At 36.4% G+C, this 25,539-nt stretch overlaps 1 protein-coding gene across 1 annotated transcript in view; it reads left to right on the top strand.

Annotated features, from left to right (window-relative positions):
• The window catches only part of Spag17 (sperm associated antigen 17), a 194,044-nt gene that overhangs the window by 143,858 nt on the left and 24,647 nt on the right, over nucleotides 1–25,539 (top strand). The window contains exons 30-39 of the mRNA XM_078027091.1: nucleotides 510–654; nucleotides 3,229–3,383; nucleotides 6,089–6,271; nucleotides 16,409–16,554; nucleotides 16,659–16,789; nucleotides 18,492–18,619; nucleotides 20,514–20,696; nucleotides 22,279–22,392; nucleotides 22,872–22,917; nucleotides 24,997–25,096. Of these exons, the coding sequence (XP_077883217.1) occupies nucleotides 510–654; nucleotides 3,229–3,383; nucleotides 6,089–6,271; nucleotides 16,409–16,554; nucleotides 16,659–16,789; nucleotides 18,492–18,619; nucleotides 20,514–20,696; nucleotides 22,279–22,392; nucleotides 22,872–22,917; nucleotides 24,997–25,096 (1,331 nt within the window). The remainder of the gene's footprint in view (nucleotides 1–509; nucleotides 655–3,228; nucleotides 3,384–6,088; nucleotides 6,272–16,408; nucleotides 16,555–16,658; nucleotides 16,790–18,491; nucleotides 18,620–20,513; nucleotides 20,697–22,278; nucleotides 22,393–22,871; nucleotides 22,918–24,996; nucleotides 25,097–25,539) is intronic.

Genomic DNA, 25,539 nt, shown 5'->3' with positions numbered 1-25,539 from the left:
GGTAGCCTCTATCCCCTAACCAATCTCCATGTACCACTCTGATGACATTAGGCTCAACTCGTGCAAGCCAACTTCTAGTTCACCAATCCAGTATAGTCCTGCAGAGTGGGGATTCGCCAGGATAAAAGGCAGCCACACACACCAGATTTAACTCACTAGTTTCCTAGGAGAGACGACCTGTGGGCATTTTCCCAGACAGACCTGGGTCAACACAGTCCTGATGCTAACTTGTAATTCACAAATATGCTTTGTCACTTACTTGTTAAGTGACATTGAGCAAGTTTCTTAACTTCTCTAAGCCTAAATTTCCTCATCTGCAAACTGAGGGTAACTGCCTGCCTCAAAGATTGTGGCAAGTTATAGATTAGAAAGACAAGCTAGAACTTTCACTTGAAAATAAATAACTATGTTTTGATGGTACCATCTTGGTATTCAGTGGAGCATAACAATAAGTGCACTGGTGATTAACCATTCAGCCCAATGATTGTGCACTGCCTGTACGTGTTCAGGTTATGACAACTCGAGAAGATAAAGTGGTGATTGTACAAAGGAAAGATGGTACTCGGATTGTGGATCATGCTGATGGTACCAGAATTACAACCTTTTATCAAGTTTATGAAGATCAGATTATTTGTCCAGAAGATCAAGAAACAAGTAAGTTTTATTTTTCAAGTATTTTTATAACTCATTAGCATAAGATAGAAATAATTCTTAAAGATTGTTGAACACACACCTAAGAAAAATAATTTTTTATAAATTAGACCAACCAAAGGATACTCATGCAATCCATATCAGGACCTATTAGAACCCTGTGTTGTGTTGCTATTATTATTATTATTAGTAGTAGTAGTAGTAGTAGTAGTATTTTGCCATTTGTCTTAGTTTCTAATTTAATTTTATTATAAACTGACAAATTAAAATCATATCTATTTGTCATATGCAACATGATGCACTGAAAATGTATATGCCGTAACATAACTCAGCCAATTGAATTAACATGCATTACCTCAACACATCCTTTTTTTGTAGCGAGAACACTTAGAATCTACTCTTAGTAATATACAAAATAAAGTATATTATTATTTACTATACTCACCATATTACAATAGATATTTTGTGTCCTTTGACCAACATCTCCCCCAAATGTGAGCCCTGTCAATAACCTTTAAGAGCCACCATTCTACTCTCTACTTGTGTGAGTTTAACTTTTTTTGAGTCCACATTTAAGTAAGATCTTGCAGTATTTTTCTTCCTGTTCCTGGCTTATTTACTTAACATAATATACTCCAGTTTCATTCATGTTGCTGCAAATGATAGGATTTCCTTCCTTTTAAAGGCTGAATGGCCTCTCATTGTATAGCTTTATATTATTTTCTTTATCTTTTCATCCATGGTGGACACTTAGATTGATTCCAGATCTTGGTTTCTGTGATAATGGCTGCAGTGAAGGGTGGAGTGCATCACTATCATTTATTATGCTCTTTATACTCAACAGAGACAGGAGTGATAACAGTTCGAGTTAGCTTATGGATAGTCTTTCTCATTTATAACACTAACTTCCACATTGGTGTCAACTGAAAACAAATAATCATGACCCATTCATCCTGGATATTAGCCCTCAGATATGTTTCCTTTGATCCTGAAGGCATCTAATTTGCATATACAGGTGACTTTGGGTTGGTCTTCCTTCAAATCTGAGCATATCTTATTGTCAGCAAGGTAGTGTAAGAACAAAGGAAGCTGCAGCTGCTAATTAACTGGAACCTGCTCAAAGAATCAAAGAGCCTGTCACTCTTCCTATCCTGAATTTAAGGAGTATTTTTAAAGAGAAATTATTTCCTGACTACCCTTTTACTAAATGCCAGAGCTTGTTTTTCTTTTATTGTATATATTTAAGGTGGGTAACATGATGCCTTGATATCTTTACATATAGTAAAATGATTACTATAGTCAGACAAACTAACATGTCCATCACCTCACATAATTATTATGTGTGTGTAAAGAACACTTAAAATATACTTTCATAAAATATTTACATTATATAATACAATATTTTCAATTACAGTCCTAATACTATATATTAGATCTCTAGACATTCATTCTGTATATATGCAAGTTTGCACCTTTGACCCACATCTCCCCACTCCTGCTCTGTAAAATCATGTATTTAATATGATGCACTAATTTTGTTTTTGTGTATGTATGTATGTATATATAGAAAGAGATACTCTTCTCTGTTCCACAAGGAAACAGGTACAGAGGTGCTACTTTCAACACTGAGTATTATATTGAAATATTGCAAAAACATAAATATCCATCTATAACAGAACAGAAAAATAAAATATGGTATGTTCATACAAAAAGAACACTGTATAGTGGTTCTAAGTAATATCACACACACACACATATGCACACACACACACTTATCAAAACTGCCCAAGGCTTCCACACAATGTTAAAAAGAAAAACGCAAGTATAGAAATGGTAGGTATAGTAATGTATATACTCATATAACTCCATAGAGTAATATATAATTATGTAATCATATAATTACATGGAGTAATGTATATACTCATATAACTCCATAGAGTAATATATAATTTTTGTCAATTTAAAGAAAAAAATATTACATATTGTTTTGTCACATATATTTATATTATAAAAATTGCTTGTAAGGAGTAGTTAAATCCAGGCACAAGAGAAATTTCAACTTTATAATTTTTCTCTTATATACATATTATAAATATTAAAACAAATATGGCAAAATAGTAACAAGTGTAATTTAAACAAATTTTTTTTTAGTTGTAGTTGGACATAATACCTTTATATTATTTATTTTTATGTGGTGTTGAGGATCCAACCCAGGGCCTTGCATGTGCTAAGTGAGCACTCTACTGCTGAGCCACAACCCGAGACCCAACAAGTGTAAATTTTGATTGGTGAATACATAGGTGGTTAATTTAAATGTTTTGCTTTTTGGTTTTTCAAATTGAAAAACATTCAAAATAAAAAGAGTAATGAGAATAATACAGGATACTAAATTTAGCAGGAAAATTTGTTCTGGAAGGATTATTCTGAATTGACAGACTAGGCCATACTCCAACCCTGTGGAATCTGTTTTCCATGGGAATCCAGTTAGCCAGGAGACAGCAGCAAGATCCACAGGATGGGATATGTTTTTCAGTGTCTGCCTTATCTCAGGTCTGCTTTCCATGTATTTGCTCATAGATGAAGAACCCCAGACTATCACCAGACAGGTGAAGTGTATGAGGATAGAAAACTCATATTATGCCACTGTTATCACCAACTGCGAGGACAGCAGCTGCTGTGCCACCTTTGGGGATGGAACATCTGTTATTGCAAAACCACAGGGAACATACCAGGTAGGTCTAGTTAGAAAATGAGGAGTGCTAAAGGTAGGTGTCCATTCTGCTAAGAAAATCTACTCCCCCCAGGGAAGTGAACATTTCTGCAGTGAAACTGCTCTTATTTGTTTTTTCTCCTGAATTTAGAATATGCTTCTCGGACTTTAATTACTCATCAACCTTTGTTTTGCAAAGGTTTGGTAACTTCAAATTAGGTTATAAGCCAAACATTTGCTAAGGATCTCCCTATGTGCTAGTGTTATGGGTGTTAGAAGCATTTGGATGATCTGGCCCATGCCTATCTGCTGAACTTCCCCTCCAGCCATTTCCAGCTTCTTTTTTCTTTGCTTTTTTTTTATTTGATTGATTGATTGATTGATACCAGGGATTGAACCCAAGGACCCTTACTTAACCTCTGAGCTACATCCTCAGCCCTTTAAAAAAATATATTTGTATTTTGAGCCAAGTTCTCCCTAGGTCAGCCTCACTACATTGCTGAGGCTGGCTTTGAACCTGTGAAGCTCCTGCCTCAGCCTCCCGAGCCCTTGGAATTATAAGGCATATGCTACTATACCCAGCTTCCAGCCTCCTTCTTAACTCTCTGTCCCTCCCTCCAGTCCATCCCCACTGTCTGAGGGCATATCGTCTGTGTACTCCTGGGAAAGCAGTTGGCCTTGTTGAAGCAAAGCTTTGTTCTTGGAAGGTCAAGGGGGAGCATGTATGTTAGCACCTCTCCCATCTCCCTCCATTTTCCTCTTAAACACAATTACCTGGTGTCATCCTGCAGTCCCTGTAGTCTTGAAAGGATTTGCCTTCACCATTTCTTTCTGGCTAGAGATGGAATGTGGAGCCAAGGCACCCCATACCACCTCACAAGGTACTGAGAACTCAGCCAGACATGATGAACAAAGATCTCACTAACAAACCTGTGTTACGGAAGCGAGTTTATCCCTTCTGACATTAATGTCGTCCTCCTTCATTCAGTGTAGATTATCATGGGGTAAGGGGAGTACTGAAAGTGAGAGATGAAAGAAAATGTTTACATGAGAGATGAAAATGTTCATGTCCTCGAATTAGGCAATGGTTTGTTTGATACCGTTCCAAAAGTTTAAAATAAAAACAATTTAAAAAAAATTTTTTTGAATAAAAATAAATTTGTCTCACAGGACACCAGAAAAGCAAAAGATAAACTACAGAAGGTACTATTTGCATATCATATATATGATAGTGATTATCTAATGCATAGGATAAATAAAGAACCACAACTTAACAATAAAATGACTAGTAATCCAATTTTAAAATGAGCAAAGGATTTTAATTTTTCCAAGAAAAAACAAATGACGAATAAACCAGAAAAACATTCTTAACATCATTAGTCACTTAGATAAGTGCAAAACAAACCACAATCAGATGCTACTTAAAACTCACTAGAATAACTGTAATCAACAAGAGGGACAATCACAGTGTGAGCTAGGATGTGGGAAAACTGGAATCCTGCACACATTGCTGGTGGGGATAATAATACTGCATTATTTTGGGAAACTGCTTGACAATTCCTCAAAAATAAAACATAGTTGTCATATGACTCAGCAGATGTATCTATCTATCTATCTATCTATCTATCTATCTATATATATATATATATATATATCCAAGAAAAATTAAAACACACACCCACACAAAAACTTACACATGGATGATTAAAGCAGAGCTTTGAGATTATTTTTTTAAAAAAAAACTGTTCAACAACTCATGAATGGTACATTAAATGTGAGATAGTCATAGAATGAAATATCATTCACCCATAAAATGGAATGATGCTAAGTGAAAGAAGCTAGACTGGAAAGGCCACATGGGGCATGCTTCTATTTATATGAAAAGTCTAGAACAGGTAAATTCAGAGATAGGGGATTAGTGGTTGCCAGAGCTTAGAGCCAGGAATGATGCACATGACTGCTAATGGGATCGGGGACCTTTGGGACTGATAGAAATGTTCTGGAATTAGTAATAACCACACAATTTTGGAACATGCTAAAAAATGACTGAAGTATACACTTTTAAATGGATAATTGTTTATTTGAAATTTTTTATTATTAACACATTAATTTACAAATCACCGGGTTTCACTAGGATGTTCCCACACATATATATATCATACATTGGTCAAGTCCATCCTCCATTCTCCTCTCCCTCCCACCTCTCTCCATCCCTTTACCATTCCCTAATAGTCCTAATTCATGAATTATGTTTCAGAAAAGAATCTCTCTGAACTAGAAGTCATTACATAAACTCTATTACTTAAGGACTCCATTGGTCACAAGAGGTGTGAGAACCAATAAAAGCTTCTAATATTTATCCCATTGCTTTGGGCCCTTTTAGAGATGCTTTTTATCTAAAAACCTGATAGGTTTTACATGTTTTGTTTACCCCAGCTAAAATGCATTAAATGTAGAAAATAAAGGGCACAGAGCAATTTCTTAGAAGAAATATTAAAATGGATAGGAAACGTGAGAACACAGAAGAACTGTATCTTAATAATTCAGCTTGTCTTATCAAGTGGTCCTTCCCAAGGGTCAAATCTCTCTTGGTTTATGTTTTCTTCCTGGAAAGAACAGTTTGTGATTAGGACCTACTAATCTTTTTTTTTCCTAACATGATTTTCTAAGACCTCAAATGCAAATAAGAAATTGAGGATACTCTCTGCCTTGCCTTTCCCCTTCCAGGTGCTACCTGCAAACACAGGCTGCCTTTACATTGATAGGGATTGTTCAGCTACGTACTGCCATGATTCCAGTACTATCTACCATTTCCAAAAGCGAGAGCACCTGAGATCCAGCAGGTACATCATGAAGCACACATCAGCGATTATCTGTGAGGTCCTGGATCCTGAAGGAAACAGCTTTCAGGTGAAGCACATCTTCAGCATGGAGAGAGAGCCTGTGGCTCTGCTTTTAAGACATTTCATGTAGTCAGTAGCCATGTAGATTTTACCTCCATCATCTTGGGCTTCAGTTAGCCACTTTCTGCCAATGCTTTGGGCAAACAATGATGAATGCCATTATATTTTCCTTGATTTTTCAAGTGTACTTTGATGGGGATGGCAAACCCAACAATTGGGGCAATAGACATGTTAAAACCCAATAGATAATCAGAACAGAAATAAAGAAATATTAGTAGACATTTTTAAAATAATTCCACCACATGAAATTATGTCATTTGTGGGTAAATGAATAGAATTGGAAAACATGATACTAAGTGAAATAAGCCAGACTCAGGTAGTCAAGAGTGGATTGTCTTCTCTCATATATAGAAGCTGGAGGTGGGGGAAAGGGATTATAAAAGGGAGGGATCTCATGAAAACAGACCAATAGAATAGAGAGGAAAGGGATCAAGAGAGAGGAATGAGGGGAGGGCATGGGGGAAGAACTAGGGAATTATGTTATATATGTGTATGTACAAATATTGCAAGTGAATTCTGTGTGTGTGTGTGTGTGTGTGTGTGTGTGTACTAGTTAATATAATAATAGAAGAAAGATCAGTACAGTAGAGCAAGGACATCAGGGGAGAGTGGAGGGGAGGGAAAGGGAAGGTACTGGTGAATGAGACTGATCAAATTATATTATGTGTAGGTATGAATATGGAATAATGAATCTCACTATTGTGATAATGCACCAACAATAAACAAACAAAAACAATGCCACCACAAAGAACCATACAAGAATAGTCTGTACCCAGGTAAAAGTGAGAGCAAACACAAGGCTGCAGGCAAATGTATGTGACCAGGCAGAGTCCATGGAGAACTGTCTAGAAAGGCCAAGAATGGGGAGACGGAGAGTCGGGATAGGTGCTCAGCTATTCTGTGGCAATGATCTGTCTTCCATTTCTGTCTGTGGACTCTGAGACTCTCCTCTCACTCTGGTCCAGGCATGGCAAGGCCTGGCCACTTGATCTGTATGTTCTATGACTTAAATATGGTTTGTTGGGGTTTTTTTTTACACTTTAGTGAAAAAAAAAACATCAAAAGAAGAATATTGCATCTATGTAAAAAAGATAAGAAATTCAAGTTTAGTGTTGTTGCATGAAGAACCACTGGAGCACAGATACACTTCTGTTTACTTACTTGTCTTTGGTTGTGTTAGCTCAGTAATGGAAGAGCAGACAAAGTGGTTCAAGGACCTAGGCATTAGACCAAAAGCCCTGTGCCTAACAGAAGAAAAAGTAGACCCAAATCTACATCATGTTGACTTAGGACTACAAAAGCATAAGATGTAAAATCAAGAAGCAAGAAATAGGATGGCGTCAAATGAAAAAGCTTCTTCACAGCAAAGGAAAAAAGAGTGTGAAGAGAGACCCCAGAGAATGGGAGAAAATCTTTGCCACCTGCTCCTCAGGATATCCAGGATATACAAAAAAACTTAACACCAAAAAAAAAAAAAATAACCCAATCAATAAATGGGCAAAAGAACTGAGCAGACACTTCACAAAAGAAGAAATACAATCAGTCAACAAATATACGAAAAAATATTCAACATCTCTAGCAATTAGAGGAATGCAAATTAAAACTACACTGAGATTTCATCTAACTCTAATCAGAATGGCAATTATCAAGAATACGAGCAACCCCCAAAAATCAAAGGTCAAATAATGTTCTCTCTGCTAAGTGGATGCTGATCCATAATGGCGGGGCCTGGGGCAGTGCATGGAAAAAATGGAGGAACTTTGAGCAAGGGGGAGGGAGGGAAAGGGAGTGGGAATTGGGGCAGGAATGATGGTGGAATGTGATGAACATTATTACCCTAGGTACATGTATGACTGCACATATGGTACAACGTTACATTGTGTACAATCAGAGAAAAGAAAAGTTGTGCTGCAATTGTGTACAATGAATCAAAATGCATTCTGCTGTAGTATATACCTAATTAAAATAAATAAATAAAAATTAAAAAGATATAAGAAAGTAAAAGGCAGAAAGTGATTAGAATTCTTGGACAAAAACAAGAATAAAGCAACAATAAATGTTGGCAAGGATGTGGGGGGAAATTTCACTCATACATTGCTGGTGGGATTGCAAATTGATGTGACCACTCTGGAAAGCTGTATAGAGATTTCTCAGAAAACTTGGAACAGAACTACCATTTGACCCAGTTATCTCACTCCTTGGTTTATACCCAAAGGACTTAAAATCAGCATACTACAGTGAAACAACCACATCAATGTTTATATTGCTCAATTCACAATAGTTAACTATGGAACCGACATAGGTGCCCTTCAACAGATGAATGGATAAAGAAAATGTGATAGATATACATAATGGAATATTACTCAGTCTAAAAGAGAATGAAATTATGGCATTTGCTGGTAAATGGATGGAAATGGAGACCATCATACTAAGTGAAATAAGCCAATCCTCAAAAGCCAAAGACTGAATGTTTTCTCTTATATGTATCTGCTTACTTCGCAATGAAGGGGCAAGGGTTAGGGAAGAGTAGAAGTACTTTGGGTTAGAAAAAGAGGAATGAAGGGAAGGAAGGGGAAATGGGAATAGGACAAATAATAGAATGAATCAGGCATTACTATCCTATGTGCATATATGATTATACAACCAATGTAATTCTATGTTGTATATAACCAGAAGAGTGAGAAATTATACTCTCTATATATGTATAGTATGCAAAATACGTTCTACTATGATGTATAACTAATTAGAACAAATTTTTAAAATAATGGAAGATTTAAGTAGTTGCAACAGAGAATGTAAGGCTTATAAATCCCGAAGTATTTACTTCTGGTCCTTGACCAAAAAGGTTCATCAACCCCTACTCTAAGCATTTTTTCCCTCCCTTCCTTCTTTGCTCTCTCTCGCTCTTGCTCTCCTTTCCCAAAATTGGAATTTCCTCCATTGGCTAGTGAGTGTGAAGTTATTTATTTATTTTTATTTTTTTTTTTACAAATTCATAGCTGGATTTACTTGGAGAAAAGTGAAATCTCATATGACTAAAGTCACAAATGAGAAAACATACAACATATGCCATAAACCAAAACAATTACAACAAATAGCCCCAATATTCTTTCAAAGATGATCTTAAAAAGAAATCATATCTATTAATACCCAAAGATTTAGCAAGCAAAGGGAAATGGCAATAGCAATAAGAAGTGTGTCAGCCAGCTTTCCATTACTGTGACAAAATACTTGAGTTAAAGCCTCTTCAAGGGAGGAGATGTTTCCTTTGCCTCAGTTTCAGCGCTTTCAGTCCACGGTTGCTTGGCCCTGTTGCTCTGGGCCTAAGGGCCTAGGGCAGCATGGTACATCATGACAGGATCACCTACAGAGTTGCCAGGAAGCAAAGATAGAGAGAGGCGGGTGTCTAATATCCTTTATTTAAAATTAAATTATATATTTATCTAATTTGTTATATATGACTGCAGAATGCAATTCATTTCACATTACACATATAGAGCACAACATTTCAAGCCACTATTTGTACACTAAGTATTTTCACACCATTTGTGTCTTTATACGTGTACCTAGGGTAATGATGTCTAACTCATTGCACCATCTTTGCTTCTCCCATCCCCCCTCCCTACCCCTCCCTCCTCTTTGCCCTATCTAAAGTTTGTCTGTTACTCCCATGCTCCCCACCCCCATCCCCATTATGAGTCAGCATCCTCATATCACAGAAAACATCTGGCCTTTGGTTTTAGGGGACTGGCTTACCTTACTTAGCATTATATTCTCCAACTCCATCCATTTACCTGAAAATGACATGATTTTATTATCTTTTAATGCTGAGTAATATTCCATTGTGTATTTGTACCAAAGTTTCCCTATCCTTTCATATACTAAAGGGCATCTGGGTTGGTTCCACAATTTAGCTATTGTGAATTGTGCTTCTATAAACAGTGATGTGACTGTATAACTACAGTGTGCTGATTTTAAGTCCTTTGGATATAAACCGAGGAGTGGGATAGCTGGGTTAAATGGTGATTCTGTTCCAAGTTTTCTGAGAAATCTCTATACTGCTTTCCAGATTGGCTGCACCAATTTGCAGTCCCACCAGCAATGTATGAGTATGCCTTTTCCTCCACATCCTCGCCAACACTTATTGTTGTTTGTATTCTTGAAAACTGCCATTCTGACTAGTGTGAGATAAAATCTTAGAGTAGTTTTGATTTTTATTTCTCTAATTGCTAGAGATGTTGAACATTTTTTCATGTTTGTTGATTAATTGTGTCTCCTCTTCTGAGAAGTGTCTGTTCAGTTCATTTATTGATTGGGTTATTTGGGTTTTTGATGTTAAGGTTTTTGAGTGCTTTATATATCCTAGAGATTAGTGCTCTATCTGATGTGCTCATAATAAACATTTGCTCCCATTCTGTATGCTCTCTATTCACCTCACTGATTGTTTCTTTTGCTGAGAAAAAACTTTTTTTGTTTGAGTCCATCCCATTTATTGATTCTTGGTTTTAATTCTTGCACTACAGGAGCCTTATTAAGAAAGTTGGGGCCTAATCCGATATGATGGAAATTTGGACCTGATTTTTCTTCCATTAGGCGCAAGGTCTCTGGTTTAATTCCTAGGTCCTTGATCCACTTTGAGTTGAGTTTTGTGCATGATGAGAGATAGCAGTTTAATTTCATTTTGTTACATGGATTTCCAGTTTTCCCTGCACCATTTGTTGAAGAGACTATCTTTTCTCCAATATATGTTTTTGGCACCTTTGTCTAATATGAGACAACTGCAATTATGTGGGTTTGTCTCTGTGTTCTCTATTCTGTACCATTGGTCTACAGGTCTATTTTGGTACTATTGCTCTATACTATAGTTTAAGATCTGGAATAGTAATGCCACCAGCTTTACTCTTCTTGCTGAGGATTGCTTTGGCTATTCTGGGTCTCTTACTTTTCCAGATGAATTTCATGGTTGATTTTTCTATCTCTATGAGGAATGTCATTGGGATTGGATTTTAATTGGGATTGCATTGAATCTATATAGTGCTTTTGGTAATATGGTCATTTTGACAATATTAATTCTGCCTATTCAGTAACAAGTTAGATCTTTCCATCTTCTAAGTTCTTCTTTAATTTCTTTCTTTAGTGTTCTGTAGTTTTCATTGTAGAGATCTTTCACCTCTTTCATTAAGTTATACCCAAGGTTTTTTTTTTTTTTTTTTTGAGGCTACTGTAAATGGGGTGATTTTTCTAGTTTTTCTTTCAGCGGATTTGTCACTGATGTACAGAAAAGCCTTTGAATTATGGGTGTTGATTTTATATCCTGCTACTTTGCTCAATTCATTTATTAGTTCCAGAAGATTTATGGTGGAATTTTTTGAGTCTCCTAGGTATTTTGGGGGTCAGCAAATAGTGATAATTTGAGTTCTTCTTTTTCTATTTGTATCCCTTTAGTTTCTTTCCTCTGTCTAATTGCTCTGGCCAGTGTTTCAAGAACTATGTTAAATAGAAGTGGTGAAAGAGGGCATTCCTGTCTTGTTCCAGTTTTTAGAGGGAATGTCTTCAATTTCTCTCCATTTAGAATGATGTTTGCCTTGGGTTTAGCATAAGATAGCCTTTAAGATGTTGAGATATGTTCCTGATATCCATAGTTTTTCTAGTGTTTTGAACATAAAGGGGTGCTGTATTTTGTCAAATGCTTTCTCTTCATCTATTGAGATAATCATATGGTTCGTATCTGTAAGTATATTAAGTATATTGATGTGATGAATTACACTTATTGATTTCCATATGATGCACCAAACTTGCATCCCTGGGATGACACCCAGTTGATCATGCACAATATTTTTGATATATTTTTGTATTCAATTTGCCAGAATTTTGTTGAGAACTTTTGCATCTATGGCCTGAAGTTTTTTTTTTTTTTTTTTTTTAATGTATCTTTGCTGGGTTTTGGAATCAGGGGATATTGGCCTCATAGAATGAGTTTGGATGTATTGCCTCTTTCTATTTCCTGAAATGAATTGAAGAGTATTGGTATTAGTTCTTCTTTAAAGGTCTTGTAGAACTCAGCTGTGTATCCATCCGGTCTTGGTCTTTTCTTGGTTGGTAGACTTCTGATGGCATCTTCTATTTCGTCGCTTGAAATTGATCAGTTTAAATTGTGTATATCATCTTGATTCAATTTGGGCAAATCATATGACTCTAGAAGTTTGTTGATGCCTTCGATAGTTTCTATTTTATTGGAGTACAAGTTTTCAAAATAATTTCTAATTGTATTCTGTATTTCTGTAGTGTCTATTGTGATATTTCCTTTTTCATCATGTATGTTAGTAATTTGAGTTTTCTCTCTCCTTCTCTTTGTTAGCAAGGCTAAGTGTTTGTCAATTTTATTTATTTATTTTTTAAAAACCAACTTTTTGTTTGGTCAGTTTTTACAATTGTTTCTTTTGTTTCAGTTTCACTCTGATTTTAATTATTTCCTGTCTTCTACTGCTTTGGGGTTGATTTGTTCTTCTTTTTCTAGGGTTTTGAGATGTAATATTAGATCATTTATTTGTTGACTTTTTCTTCTTTGAATGAATGAACTCCATGCAATGAAATTTCCTCTTATAACTGCCTTCATAGTGTCCCAGAGATTTCAATATGTTGTATTAGTGTTCTCATTTACCTCTGAGAATTTTAAATCTCCTCCTTGATGTCTTTTACAACTAATTGTTCATTCAGTAGCATATTATGTAGTCTCCAGGTGTTGGAGTAGCTTTTATTTTATCATTGATTTCTAATGTTATTCCATATGCTCTGAAAAAATGCAGGCTAGTATCTCTACTTTTTTGTATTATACTAAGATTTGCTTTGTGGCATAATGTATGGTCTATTTTAGAGAAGGATCCATGTGCTGCTGAGAAGAAAATATATTTGCTTGTTGATAAATAATATACTCTATATATGTCAGTTAAGTCTAAGTTATTGGTTGTACTATTGAGTTCTATGGTTTCTTTGTTTAGCTTTTGTTTGGAAGATCTATCCAGTGGTGAAAGAGGTGTGTTAAAGTCACCCAGATTTATTGTGTCTGTTTGACTCTTGAACTTGAGAAGAGTTTGATTGATAAATACAGATGCTCCATTATTTGGGGCACATATATTTATAACTGTTATGACTTGTTGATGAATGATTCCCTTAAGCTGTATGAAATGTCCATCTTTATCCCTTATGATTAATTTTAACTTGAAGTCTACTTTATTTGATACAAGGATGGAAACCCCTGCTTGTTTACGCAGCCCATGTGAATGGTATATTTTATCCCAATATTTCACCTTCAGTCTGTGTCTTTTGCTATAAGATGAGTCTCTTGAAGGAAGCATATTGTTGGGTCTTCTTTTTTTTAATCCAATCTACCAGCCTATGTCTTTTGATTGGTGAGTTTAAGCCATTAATATTCAGGGTTATTATTGAGATATGATTTGTATTTCCAGTCATTTTTGTTTATTTTTGGTATTTAACTTGACTTGGTTTCTCCTTTGGTTAGCTTTTCCCTTATTGTAGTTCTTCTCTTTGCAGATTTTCATTGTTGTTTTTTATTTACTCCTCATGGAATATTTTGCTAAGAATATTCTGTAGTGCAGGCTTTCTTGGTGTAAATTCTTTTAGCTTTTGTTTATCATGGAAGGTTTTTATTTCATCATCAAATATGAAGCTTCATTTTGCTGAATATAAAGATTCTTAGTTGGCATCCATTATCTTTTAGATCTTAGTATATGTTGTTCCAGGATCTCCTGGCTTTGAGGATCTGGGTTGAAAAATCTGCTGAGATCCGAATTGGTCTTCCTTTATATGTAATCTGATTTTTTCTCTCTTGAGGCCTTTAAAATTTTATTCTTATTCTGTATGCTAGGCATTTTCATTTTAATGTGTCTTGGTGTAAATCTGTTGTAATTTTGTACATTTATTTTCCTATAGGCCTCTTTTATTTGATTTTTTTCCAATTCAATCTTCATGCTTGGGAAATTTTCTGATATTATTTCTTTGAAGAGATTTTGCATTACTTTGGTTTGAATCTCTTAACGTTCCACTATCCCAGTAAATGTTAAATTTGGTCTTTTGATGGTATGCAATAATTTTTGGATATTCTTTTTATGGTTTCTTACCATCTTCACTGTGAGATCAACTTTATTTTAAACATTGTGTATTTTGTCTTCATTGTCTGAGGTTCTTTCTTCCAAGTGAACTAATCTGTTGGTGATGCTTTCTATTGAGTTTTTTATTTGGTTTATTATTTTTTTCATTTCAAGAATTTCTGGATTTTTTTTTCAGAATCTCTTTCTCTTTCTTGAAGTAATCTCTTGCAACCTGTATTTTTCTCTCTTATATCTTTGTTGGTGTGATTGATGGTTGCCCATAATTGTTCTCTTATCTCCTTGTTGGAGTGATGGATTTTTGCTTATATCTGCTCACTTGGGTCATTTTTTAATTCCCAGGTCATTTTAGTTATGTGTATTCTGAACGCCTTCACTGACATTTCATCTATTGCACTATCTATGGATTCTATTGTTGTAGTATCTTGGTTAGTTTGGGGCACTTTCTTCCTTTGTTTTTTTCTTGATGTCTATGTGTAGATCCGAGGTATTGAAGCTTCTGCCCTATTGTCTTATAGTGTGCCTACAGGTTACCAATACCTCACCTTTAAAGGGGAGATCAATAATATAGCACTCAATGTATCCAACATGCAGCCATAGATCAGTTAGCTTCTATTTTTACATTTACAGTTTTGTCACTATAATCAAAAATGAAGAGTTTAATGGTCTTTACCAAATAGTCAATATATTTGTGTAGTGGTTTATAAATTCTAATGGTAGAAAGGGGGACGGGGGTTTGGCTGAAATGTTTATGAGGTAGGATATGATAACATAGAGGTATTAGATTATATGACTAGTGAAAAAGTAATCATAAGTTGACTGTTAGTGGGAGAAACAAGAGATAGGCAACCCCATGCAAGACTTTCTGTTACCTCAGTAACAGGATAACCATTAGCACCCCTAATGGTGCATCCAGGCCCATAGGGAACTTGGTGACATCTTACCAGGTCCTTATTGTTGTTCCTTGATAGAAGCAGTGATATCTCAGTTTGAGGTGGCTGCAGCCTCAAGACCATATGTACCCTGATGTTGGGCTGTGAAACCATGCGTTGGTGGATAAAGAACCTCAATTATGAGTGTGGACATGGGGTGGGCCTCTCTTCAGGTCACCAAGCTGTGGGGTGCTGGGGAAGGCCTCTCTCCGGGTCGCCAGACCACATGGAGCTCTCAAGTTATTTTTTAGATTTGGACTTATATCATCATGTCCCTAACTTTGTTTTGATAAGCAGAGAAGCCCTGATTAAGTTTATTTTTTCTTTGCTAGAATACTGAGACTCTTCCAACATGAGTTCAAATTGACAAATTTCAATTAACAAAAATAATAAGAATAATAATAAGAGAAGATGGAAATGTAAAGCCAAACCCTTCCAGGCTGAAGTGTGTGGCTTGCCCAGGGCAAGCATGTCTCAAAGCTTTGACATTCCTCTTGAGCAGTCCCTTCAGTGGTCTGTGAGCCTGAACTACATTCCTTGAGGGAGAGATACATGCCAGCTGCAGATAGCAACAACAGCACCAGTGCAGTTTCCCATTTTGACAGTAGACCTGCTGCCCTGTGTATCTTCCCTTGTACCCTCATTCTGGAATCTCAGCATGTGAGCTTCCTCATGCAATGGCCTCTTTACTATTTCAATACAACCATCACACACCTTTTCAAAGTCTCTATTCTTTGAACAAGTCGTCTCAGGATAAGATTTCCTTTTAGTCCCTCCCAAATCTAATAACTTTCCTCTAAATGCATTCCAGATTGTTTTCACATTCTAGGTGTGGTTTATAAGAACCATGCTGTTGTGTTTTCATTTTTATTAATAAAATCTATACTTAAGTTAAGAATCCCTTATAAATAAATAAACCTGATTTTCTGAGTATACCAAAAGATCACCTTCTTTCTCACATTGGATCAGCAGAAATATGAGCTTGTCATTTTTTTCTGTTCGTTGCTTATATGCTTTGTGTCTTAGGTCATGGCTGACGGCACTGTGTCAACTTTGTTACCTGAAAAAAAATCGGAAGATGATTTAAATGTAGAAACTGAGGGATATGATAGTTTATCATCTATTAACTTTGAAAAGAACTTTCTTCAAATCTATGGTGAACATGTTCCCAGGTAAAAAGCTAATACTAAGAGTTCCACAGCTTTTAGTCTCAATTTCTTACTGAAGAAGTCTTTAACTGAATATTTCATGATTACATTTTTACCTCTTCAAACAGATTTTTTGTTATCTATGCTGATGGGTCAGGAATGGAACTTCTTCGTGACAGTGACATAGAAGAATACTTGTCTTTGGCCTACGGAGAATCAACTGCTGTGGTCCTACAAGAGCCAGTGCAGGAACAGCCAGGTAGAGAGCCGTGTCTGGAGCCCCCTTCTGCTCTCCTCCTCGCACTCTCCCTCCATTATTTCCCCTTTGCTCACTTTCTACCGCACTTTCGACCTGGCCATGTCTACTATTTATGTAGCTTTTTGAGTTTCTTTTGCTGTTTTGCTATATCTGAGCATTGACCTATGCAAACTGAGTCCAAATTCCTCTTCTGTAAGCAAAACTGTATGTATGTTTAGTTACATGCCTGTGCTCCTGTTTATGAGTTCATTTCATCCTGGTAAGGAAACACCAAGAAAAATGAAACATCTCTTATAAGTTCATTCTGGGAGTTCATTGGGAAGGTTTGATTTGGTGGAGTTGAGTAAAAGAAGAGAATATGTTTTATGTGTGAGTTAGAATGCCAGTGTGAGGTGTTACATAAGCCATCCTCACTAGGAATTTATATGTTAGTATATTGTTGCAGGTGTACATAATGTAATATGCCTTGTCTGTTGTGATTCTGGAGAGTAGGGGTCTCTAACTGATGATGCAGTACCTATGTGGAACTGGGTGAGAATTAGAATTCGTCTCAGATTTCTCTGTTACTCATTTATTCAACTAGCATCACTTGGCAACCTGTCAGGAGCCACATACCACCTGAGTGCTAGGAACACAATGGTGAGCTATGGAACCTGTTTCCAACAGAGCTTATATTTTAATGGAAGAGATGGGCATTGATCACACAGTAATACAGATAGCCATATCAGTATAAATTGGGCTGAAGTTGATGAAAGAAAGGCACGTTGTTTGATGACAGCATCTGATGGAGGAACCTGATGCAGTATAGAAATCTTCCCTGAAGACCCTTGAGTGGAGAGCTAGTGGATGAGTAGGGTTACTTCAGGCGGGAGGGAGAAGATTTTTAGAAAAGAGAACACAAAGAAAGACTCATGACACATTGTATAACAGGGTGAACAAAAAGGCCAATGTGACGAGAGCACAGAGATCGAATGGTGCAAGTTGAGGCAGGGGACAAAAAAATATAACCATTTTATTTCAGGAGCCATGAAAGTCAAAGAATTATTTTAACTATGGATAAACATAGCCAGTCAGGCTGACTGCAGGAGAGGGTCACTTAGAATGCACATGGGTAGAAAGGCTAGTTGTTCCTATAGTCCAGAACAGGATGGTTCTGAGGGTCTGTGGAGAGGGCAGAAGTGGATTGACTCAAGGAAGTTTGTTGGTGGAACTGTCAGTAATTGGATATGTTTATCAAGAGACAGTGAGGCATTAGTGAATACTTCTAGGTGCTCTAAGTTAAGTTTCTAGGTGTTATGGTGACTAACAGCCTCCTCAGTCTTGCTAGATTGTTAGGTCCTTAAGCATAATCACAGTGCCTCACTAAAATTTTTGTGTAGAAGGCGGTTCAAAAGTGTGTTGATTCAGGTGCAGTGGTACATGTCTGCAATCTCAGTAGCTTGGGAGGCTGAAGCAGGAGGATCACAAATTCAAGGCCAGCCTTAGCAACTTATCGAGGTCCTAAGCAACTTAGTAAGAACCTGACTCAAAATTTAAAAAAAAAATGGGGGGGGGGGACTAGGGGTATGACTCAGTGGTTAAGCACCCCTGAGTTAAATTTTAAAAAGTGTTTGTTGGATTTAGTTGATATCTGTTGAATTTATCAGAATAATTTGGATGCAGAAATAATCTTATAATCTTTTGATGACTCTCTTTGAACCAGGTTCTCTGAGTATCACAGTCCTTCGTCCTTTTCATGAAGCTTCACTGTGGCTAATAAAAAAAGAATTAAGTACAATCGTTCCTCCTAATCTCCAGTCAAGGTCATGGGAGACCTTCCCCGCAGTCGAGGTATTCATGTTCTGCACATGTCCTTCTATCAGTGGACCATAATCTCAGGTCTTCTTTCACATATTCATACCTTTCATCCTCCAGTAAATTGCTAATATCTTCATGAGGTTTTTTATTTGAGGGCTTTTGACATTGAAGATGTGGCAATAGAACTTTAGAGAAATACATCTGACTTGCTAATTTTGGTTTTATTTCTTTTATCCTATATCGCACACTTGAGCATCTTCCTACAATATCAGAATATCCTTTCTGAATAACCTCTAACACCTCTCCTGTCGTGCAGTTACTGGTATTATGCCATTCCCTCCTGTCACTGCTTACTTGTTAGTTTTAACACAGAATTTTTGGCCTTCCACACATCCCATTTCCCCCTTCATATATTAAAAATGCACAACCCTAGCAGGTAAGAATAATGTAAAGGAATACACATGAATTTTGCAATTGTAGTGTTAGAAAGTAAATACTGTGATTGTGTCAGATTAAAGAACTTCACCTAAGGTTTTGGATTTTTTTTTTAAGAATGAAAGAAAAAGGTGTGTAGTTAAAAAATTTAAAAAATGAAAGAAAATATTTGACAAGAATTATGAAGTCTTGCATCTTGCAAGTTTTTCCATTTAATTTTCCAAACAATTTATGAAATGTATCCAGCATTATTGTAAGGTTTTAAGTTATTAAATCAATGAACATGCTGATAATATGATCAGAACAGGACACTAGTGTCAAAAAAGGAGGATAATGTCTTGGGGTTGTGATTGTTGCTGTCCTGCACTCCATCTTACACCAGCAAGGACACAGGTGATTGGTATTTCGGATAACAAAGGCTTTTTCCCTCTATCATTTAACTTGGTGACTAATCAACATGATGTGATAAAGGTGACCATGAATTCAGACTCTGATTCTACTTCTTATTTGTGTGAGATTTGAGACAGATCACACTGCACCTAAGTTTCCTTCTCTGAAAATGAAAAATTCACACGAAACATCTCACCAAGGCTATATCCAAGTTGAAAGTACTATGTTGTGATAAAGAATACACCGCATCTGGGATTATTAAAGAAGTTTATTCTCTTCCTCTGAAACTTCTTACGCTAAGAACCTCAGGTTCTGAGTGGTTGCCGCTAGCTAGGCCTTTTAAAGTGACACACAACAGGCTCCCTTGAGAACTTAGGAGAGTAAAGCACACCTCTCCTGGAGGTGAGTCGCCGGGAGCACATAGAGAGGAGTTTAAGGTAGACATTTCTTCTCAAAAAGTCCTGAGCAGACTGAAGTCATGCCTAATTCGGAGTGAGCTCAAAATGCCCCATGTCTCTGGCCCAATTTCTCTCTCCTTCTAGTACAAAATGAACACAGAACCAGAAAGTCAAAGATTCTGAGTGTCTTAGGTTCCCTGAGGGTATTAAGGAGATAACATCCCTTCGTCATGAGCTAGGCCACTGTTGCATTCCCCTGTCCAGTACTGCTCAGAACTGAATGCTTCTCAGTGGGATCCATGCAACAGGATTTTTAAATAGCCAGATTTGGGGAAACACACATAAAGAGGAAGACTTGCCCTGTTCTATTATCAGTTTCTTTTTATTTTCACCTTCATATTTCTAACAAGCGGTTCCTGGTGTAACATCTAGATAATTACTCAGTTAAAAAAAAAAAAAAAAAACCAACAACTATTGTTGGACTAAGGTAGAGCTCCTGCTAGCACATGTGAGGCACTGGGTTCAATCCTCAGCACCAAAAATAAATGAATAAAAAATGAATAAAAGAAAAGTATTGTACCCATCTACAACTCTCTCTCTCTCTCTCTCTCTCTCTCTCTCTCTCTATATATATATATATATATATATATAAACTATTATGAAAATATTCTGATCTCTTTGGTGAATCTTTGTTTTGTTCACAGAAAAAAACTCCAGGACCTCCCTTTGGCACTCGCATTTGGAAGGGGCTTTGCATTGGGTCTCAACAGCTAATGAGTGCCCCAGCACCTGTTCTCAAGGTCCCTGATGTACTTCAGATACGCCAGTTCATCCAGCATGAGGTTATAAAGGATGAAGTGAAACTGAGGCTGCAGATTTCCCTTAAGGTAATATAATCCAGGTAATTTGACCCAAAAAAGAATTAGGAACAAGGTAATCATTCCTCTTGGCTTCCTGAGGAACCTGAAATTACCTAATTCTACCAATATTTATTTAGTGCAATGGAATGTCAATCTTCTGAGTAGAAGTTTGAGAGGCAGATACTTAGTGATTCCCCTAAGGTGGAGGAATCATTAAGAGAGGCCCCAAAGACACTGAAAAGATAAGAAACTTTCATAGGTGATTGCTACATAGACTCCTCTTACTGTACAGAAAACTAGTCTAGCAACATCTGGGGGAAAAAAAGAGCCACCTGTTAATCCGGTACTTGTCCATGGATGGAAAGTACTGTTGCTTTGAAGGTGGTCTAAGAATTTGTAAATATATAATTAATTGTATGATCATATCCTTAACATCTGACTTTATAGCTTAACTCCCTCAGAACAGAGATCATATGTGTTTTGTTTATGGCTATATGCCCAGCACCAGCAATGGGGCGGAGGATCATTATTTGCAGAAATGGATCAAATATTCACAGAAAAAGTAAATTATACTTCCCTTGGAAGCAAAAGCATGAGCAAAGCAACTTACATTTATAGATAGATTCTTAAAGATTTTACCTGAAAATCTTCCCATCTGCTCTAAATCACAGAGATAAAAAGAGGACGTCTCTGAGCTCACCATGCAGTTCTACCCTATCCTTAAAGTTTTTCTAGGGATTGACTAGCTTCACTAAGCATAATCTGCTCTAGTGCCATCCATTTCCCTGCTAATTCTATGATTTTGTCATTTTTTATTGCTGCATAGTACTCCATTGTGTATTGATGCCACATTTTTTTTATCCATTCATCCATTGAAGGGCATCTGGGTTGGTTCCACAGTCTAGCTATTGTGAATTGTGCTGCTATGAACATTGATATGGCAGCATCCCTGTAGCATGAGCAAGGAGGAAGAGCAGGAAGAAAAGACTAACATTTAACAGAATCATGAGATGGGAGGGAAAGAGAGAGAAAAGGGAAATTGCATGAAAATGAAGGGAGACCCTCATTGCTATACAAAATCACATATAAGAGGTTGTGAGGGGAATGGGAAAATAAACAAGGAGAGTAATGAATTACAGTAGATGGGGTAGAGAGAGAAGAAGGAAAGGGAGGGGAGGGGGATAGTAGGGGATAGGAAAGGTAGCAGAATACAACAATTACTAATTGGGCATTATGTAAAATTGTGGATGTGTAACCGACGTGATTCTGCAATCTGCATTTGGGGTAAAATTGGGAGTTCATAACCCACTTCAATCTAATGTATGAAATATGATATGTCAAGAGTTTTGTAATGTTGTGAACAACCAATAAAAAAAATAAAAATTAAAAAAAAAAAAAGTTTTTCTCTTGGTCCTTGTAGGTCTTTGCTTATTAAACTACTAAAAAAAAAAGGCTTTTCGGATTGCTTGACTAGTAACTGCTTGTTAAGCATTGTGAATTTATCTACGGTTAATCTTTTTGTAATATTTCGAGCAGATGTTGACCATGTTGGTATCTCTCTCTACCCTATTCCTTATTTTTATCTATTTATTTTATTCTACTGATTTAGGACTACATAAACCACATTCTAAAGAAAGAAGATGAGCTACAGGAAATGACGGTCAAGGATTCCAGAACTGAGGAGGAGAGGGGCAATGCTGCAGATCTCCTCAAGCTAGTTATGGTGAGAAAATGTTTTATAGACCAATGTTTTTATTACTTTTTCAGTATTAGATCCTTCCAGACAAACATCATGAGGAATTGCTGTATACTGTTTCTACCACTTCTGTAAAGCATTTGCCTTCCTCCTTGTAGTTCCTTATTTCTGTGGAAATCTTATTCTTTATCTGTTGATTTTTCCCAATACATTTTGGGTTCTTCCTAATCAACATCTCTGAAGATATTAATTGAAACACTGACTGAAGTAATAAACGAAACCTGAAGGATTAATAAAAAAATAATTTATGTAAATTAGAAAATGATTTCTATTTTCATAAATTTGTTTATGTAAATGACCCAAAAATCAAATTTTATATTGATATTAAAAATTATTTTATAGTGATTTCTATAACTAATCAATCTGAGCTCAAAAATAATGCTTCTAAACAAAGTGAATTTTGTATGTAATATAATCATCATCAAGTAATTCTGTCTTCATTTCAGTCTTTCCCTAAAATTGAGGAAACTACAAAAAGTAATGCTGATGAAGGTAACTTGGTATTTAATATTTTTCTGTGATATATTTACCAATTTCAGATGAATAACCTGAAATACAGTTATTAGTTATTCTTTCATTTGATAGCAAAGTCCCACATACATTCACCTACGTTCCCGCATTGGCCATATTGTGTTGTAATGGTTTTTGTGTGTTATGTTTTATTCTGCTCGAATTAAGAGCTCTTTGAAAACCATAACTGCTTCTAATTCATCTGTAATTTTCACCTATTGAGTGAAACACATTGACATTTGTTTGACTTTTATGTTAAACGCAACTATTTAGAACATAACTAAGATATTATAGGAAGGAAACAATCAGCAACCACTACTCACCCCCATACCTGTACACAGAATTTTTGAACAACTATACAATTATCACCAAAACCTTGTACTAGTCTACACAGGAACAGTTTACTCTTAGAAGGCCTTCCCATTTAAAGTGTATTACACACAAACTCCAACAAATTTGCTTAGTTTGTGTGTGGAGCAAGGTGTGCTGCTACTTCACTGAGGTGAGCTCAGCATTGGAGTCTCTGTGCTTTGAACTTTTGGTGCCCCAGGAGAACACAAGCACCTCCCTCACTGACAAGCAGTATTCTCACTGCTTGAATCCCAGACCATGGAGCAAACTTCCCCTAATACTCCCTCTTGAACCTCCAGCAAATTTGGTTGTATGGTTTTGCAGTTCACAGCAAACAAGCAGTGGAGAATTACGTGGATTTGGTTTTGTTTTGGTTTTTGTTTGTGGTTTTCAGCCGTGTGAACTAGCAGACATGGGCTCATTCAGCCCGCAGACATGCTTCATGTATCATCCCCAGTGTTGGATTATATATGTATTTTTAATGGTGTCCTGGTTAATCTAGGTTTTTCTCTCTTTGAAGCATCATATTAACACAGTTATATTTGGCTGAAGGTGATTATCAACTGTCCCTTCAGAATGACCATCACAAAAGAACCCATCACAACCCCTAACCTTAAATACAGTTATTAGTTATAATACTCTGTGTCCTTACACTTTATCATCACTTTTTTACTGGATGGCCCTGTAGTGGAGTTATAAGATTTAGTGAATACAAATACAAAAGACCTAACTAAAACTAAATTTTAGATAAATAATAGTTAATTTTTTTTAGTATAAGTATGTCCCTGATATAGCCTGAGACATACTTAAACTAAAAAATTTTTTCATTTATCTGAAATTCAGATTTAATGAGGTGCCCTATACTTTATCTGACAGACTTACCCTCAGTCATTCAAACTTATAACCCTCACTTATAACAAGTGAACAGGCAAAATAAAAGGAAACACACAACTCACCCAATAACAAGGGACAAACTAAATATATTTTTTGAACTTATCCAATAGGCAAACAGCTTCCTGCATACTTGGGGTAATTCCTAAAAGCTAGTCTATGCGGTGGCTCCACTAAAAATGAGTTTTATGATAAAATCCATTTGGATGATGTTGTATATTATCTTAGTTTCTTGGAAAGTCACAATGTACATTAACTAATTAAGGATGCAGAAAAATCTTACAAAACATATTTAGCCTTGCATAAGTCAGTTTTTCCTAAGCTCAGAGAATCATGGAGCATGGCAACTTTTTTTAAATTCTCCTGTGGACATCCCCCCAAGACCGTGTTATATGAATAAACTCAAAACAATCACTCCCCAAATTACTCAACAACCATTGTATTATATTTAGGTCCTTATATTCAGGGAGCAGTTCCATGTTTAGAAAAATAGTTCAGTATGATGGCTAATTTGTTTTCAGGTTTGCCATTTTAGACATGAGTGAATTCAGTTGAGTGGAACACAGATTCCCTAATGATATGGAAAAAAAAAAAAACGAGGTACCACTGCATTTAACATTTTGACTAAAAGATGAGTGTTCGCCACCACAACCCTTCAATGAAGTAGTCTGGTTTACTGTTATGTCACACTTTGGTCAAGGAAATTTTGGTAAATCCTTGATAGTTTCTTAAAAACATCTCAAATTAGTAACTGGCTACTGATTGTGTGTTATACTATGGAGAAGTTGGCATAAATGTTCAATGCATGTATTTTTAAAGTTGCAGCCCATCTAACTGATTTATTCAAGCAATCGTTGGCTTCTACTGTAAAATGTCCACCGGATACATTTGGTAAAGATTTATTTGGAAAGAAATGGAGGTAAGCTAATAATATTTTCTAATTAGTGTTAGGCATACAGTGATTGAGGAAATGGAAAGACAAGGGCCACAGCCATGGGTGAACATGTTGATGAATCACAGCCCTTTGTCGGCCCCGGTGTTAACTCTTCATTCAGTGCTGGTTCTTCTTTATTGTTTGTAAGCTGTATAAATCCCTTGTCATTATTGAAAGGTGAGTGATGCACCTGAGATGGAGATTCAACCAAGAGATTTTATGGGGGGGGGGCTGCCCAAAGGAAAGGAGAGGCAGAGAGCAGAAAGAGGAGAGAAAGAAGAGGAAGAGGGCAGAGAAGAAGAGAGGAAGAGAGGAAGAGGGCAGAGAGCGAGAGCTCACAAGCTTGGGCCTAAGAAAGGATGTATAGGTGACATGGCAGGTGCTGATTGGCAGGGTGACTCAGGAACAGTGATCAGACACTGTGTCCA

This window comes from Ictidomys tridecemlineatus, chromosome 11 (genome assembly GCF_052094955.1).
Source record: "Ictidomys tridecemlineatus isolate mIctTri1 chromosome 11, mIctTri1.hap1, whole genome shotgun sequence".
NCBI lineage: Eukaryota > Metazoa > Chordata > Mammalia > Rodentia > Sciuridae > Ictidomys > Ictidomys tridecemlineatus.
Note: the sequence above shows the minus strand (reverse complement) of the source record. Positions and strands in the feature narration are given on the sequence as shown.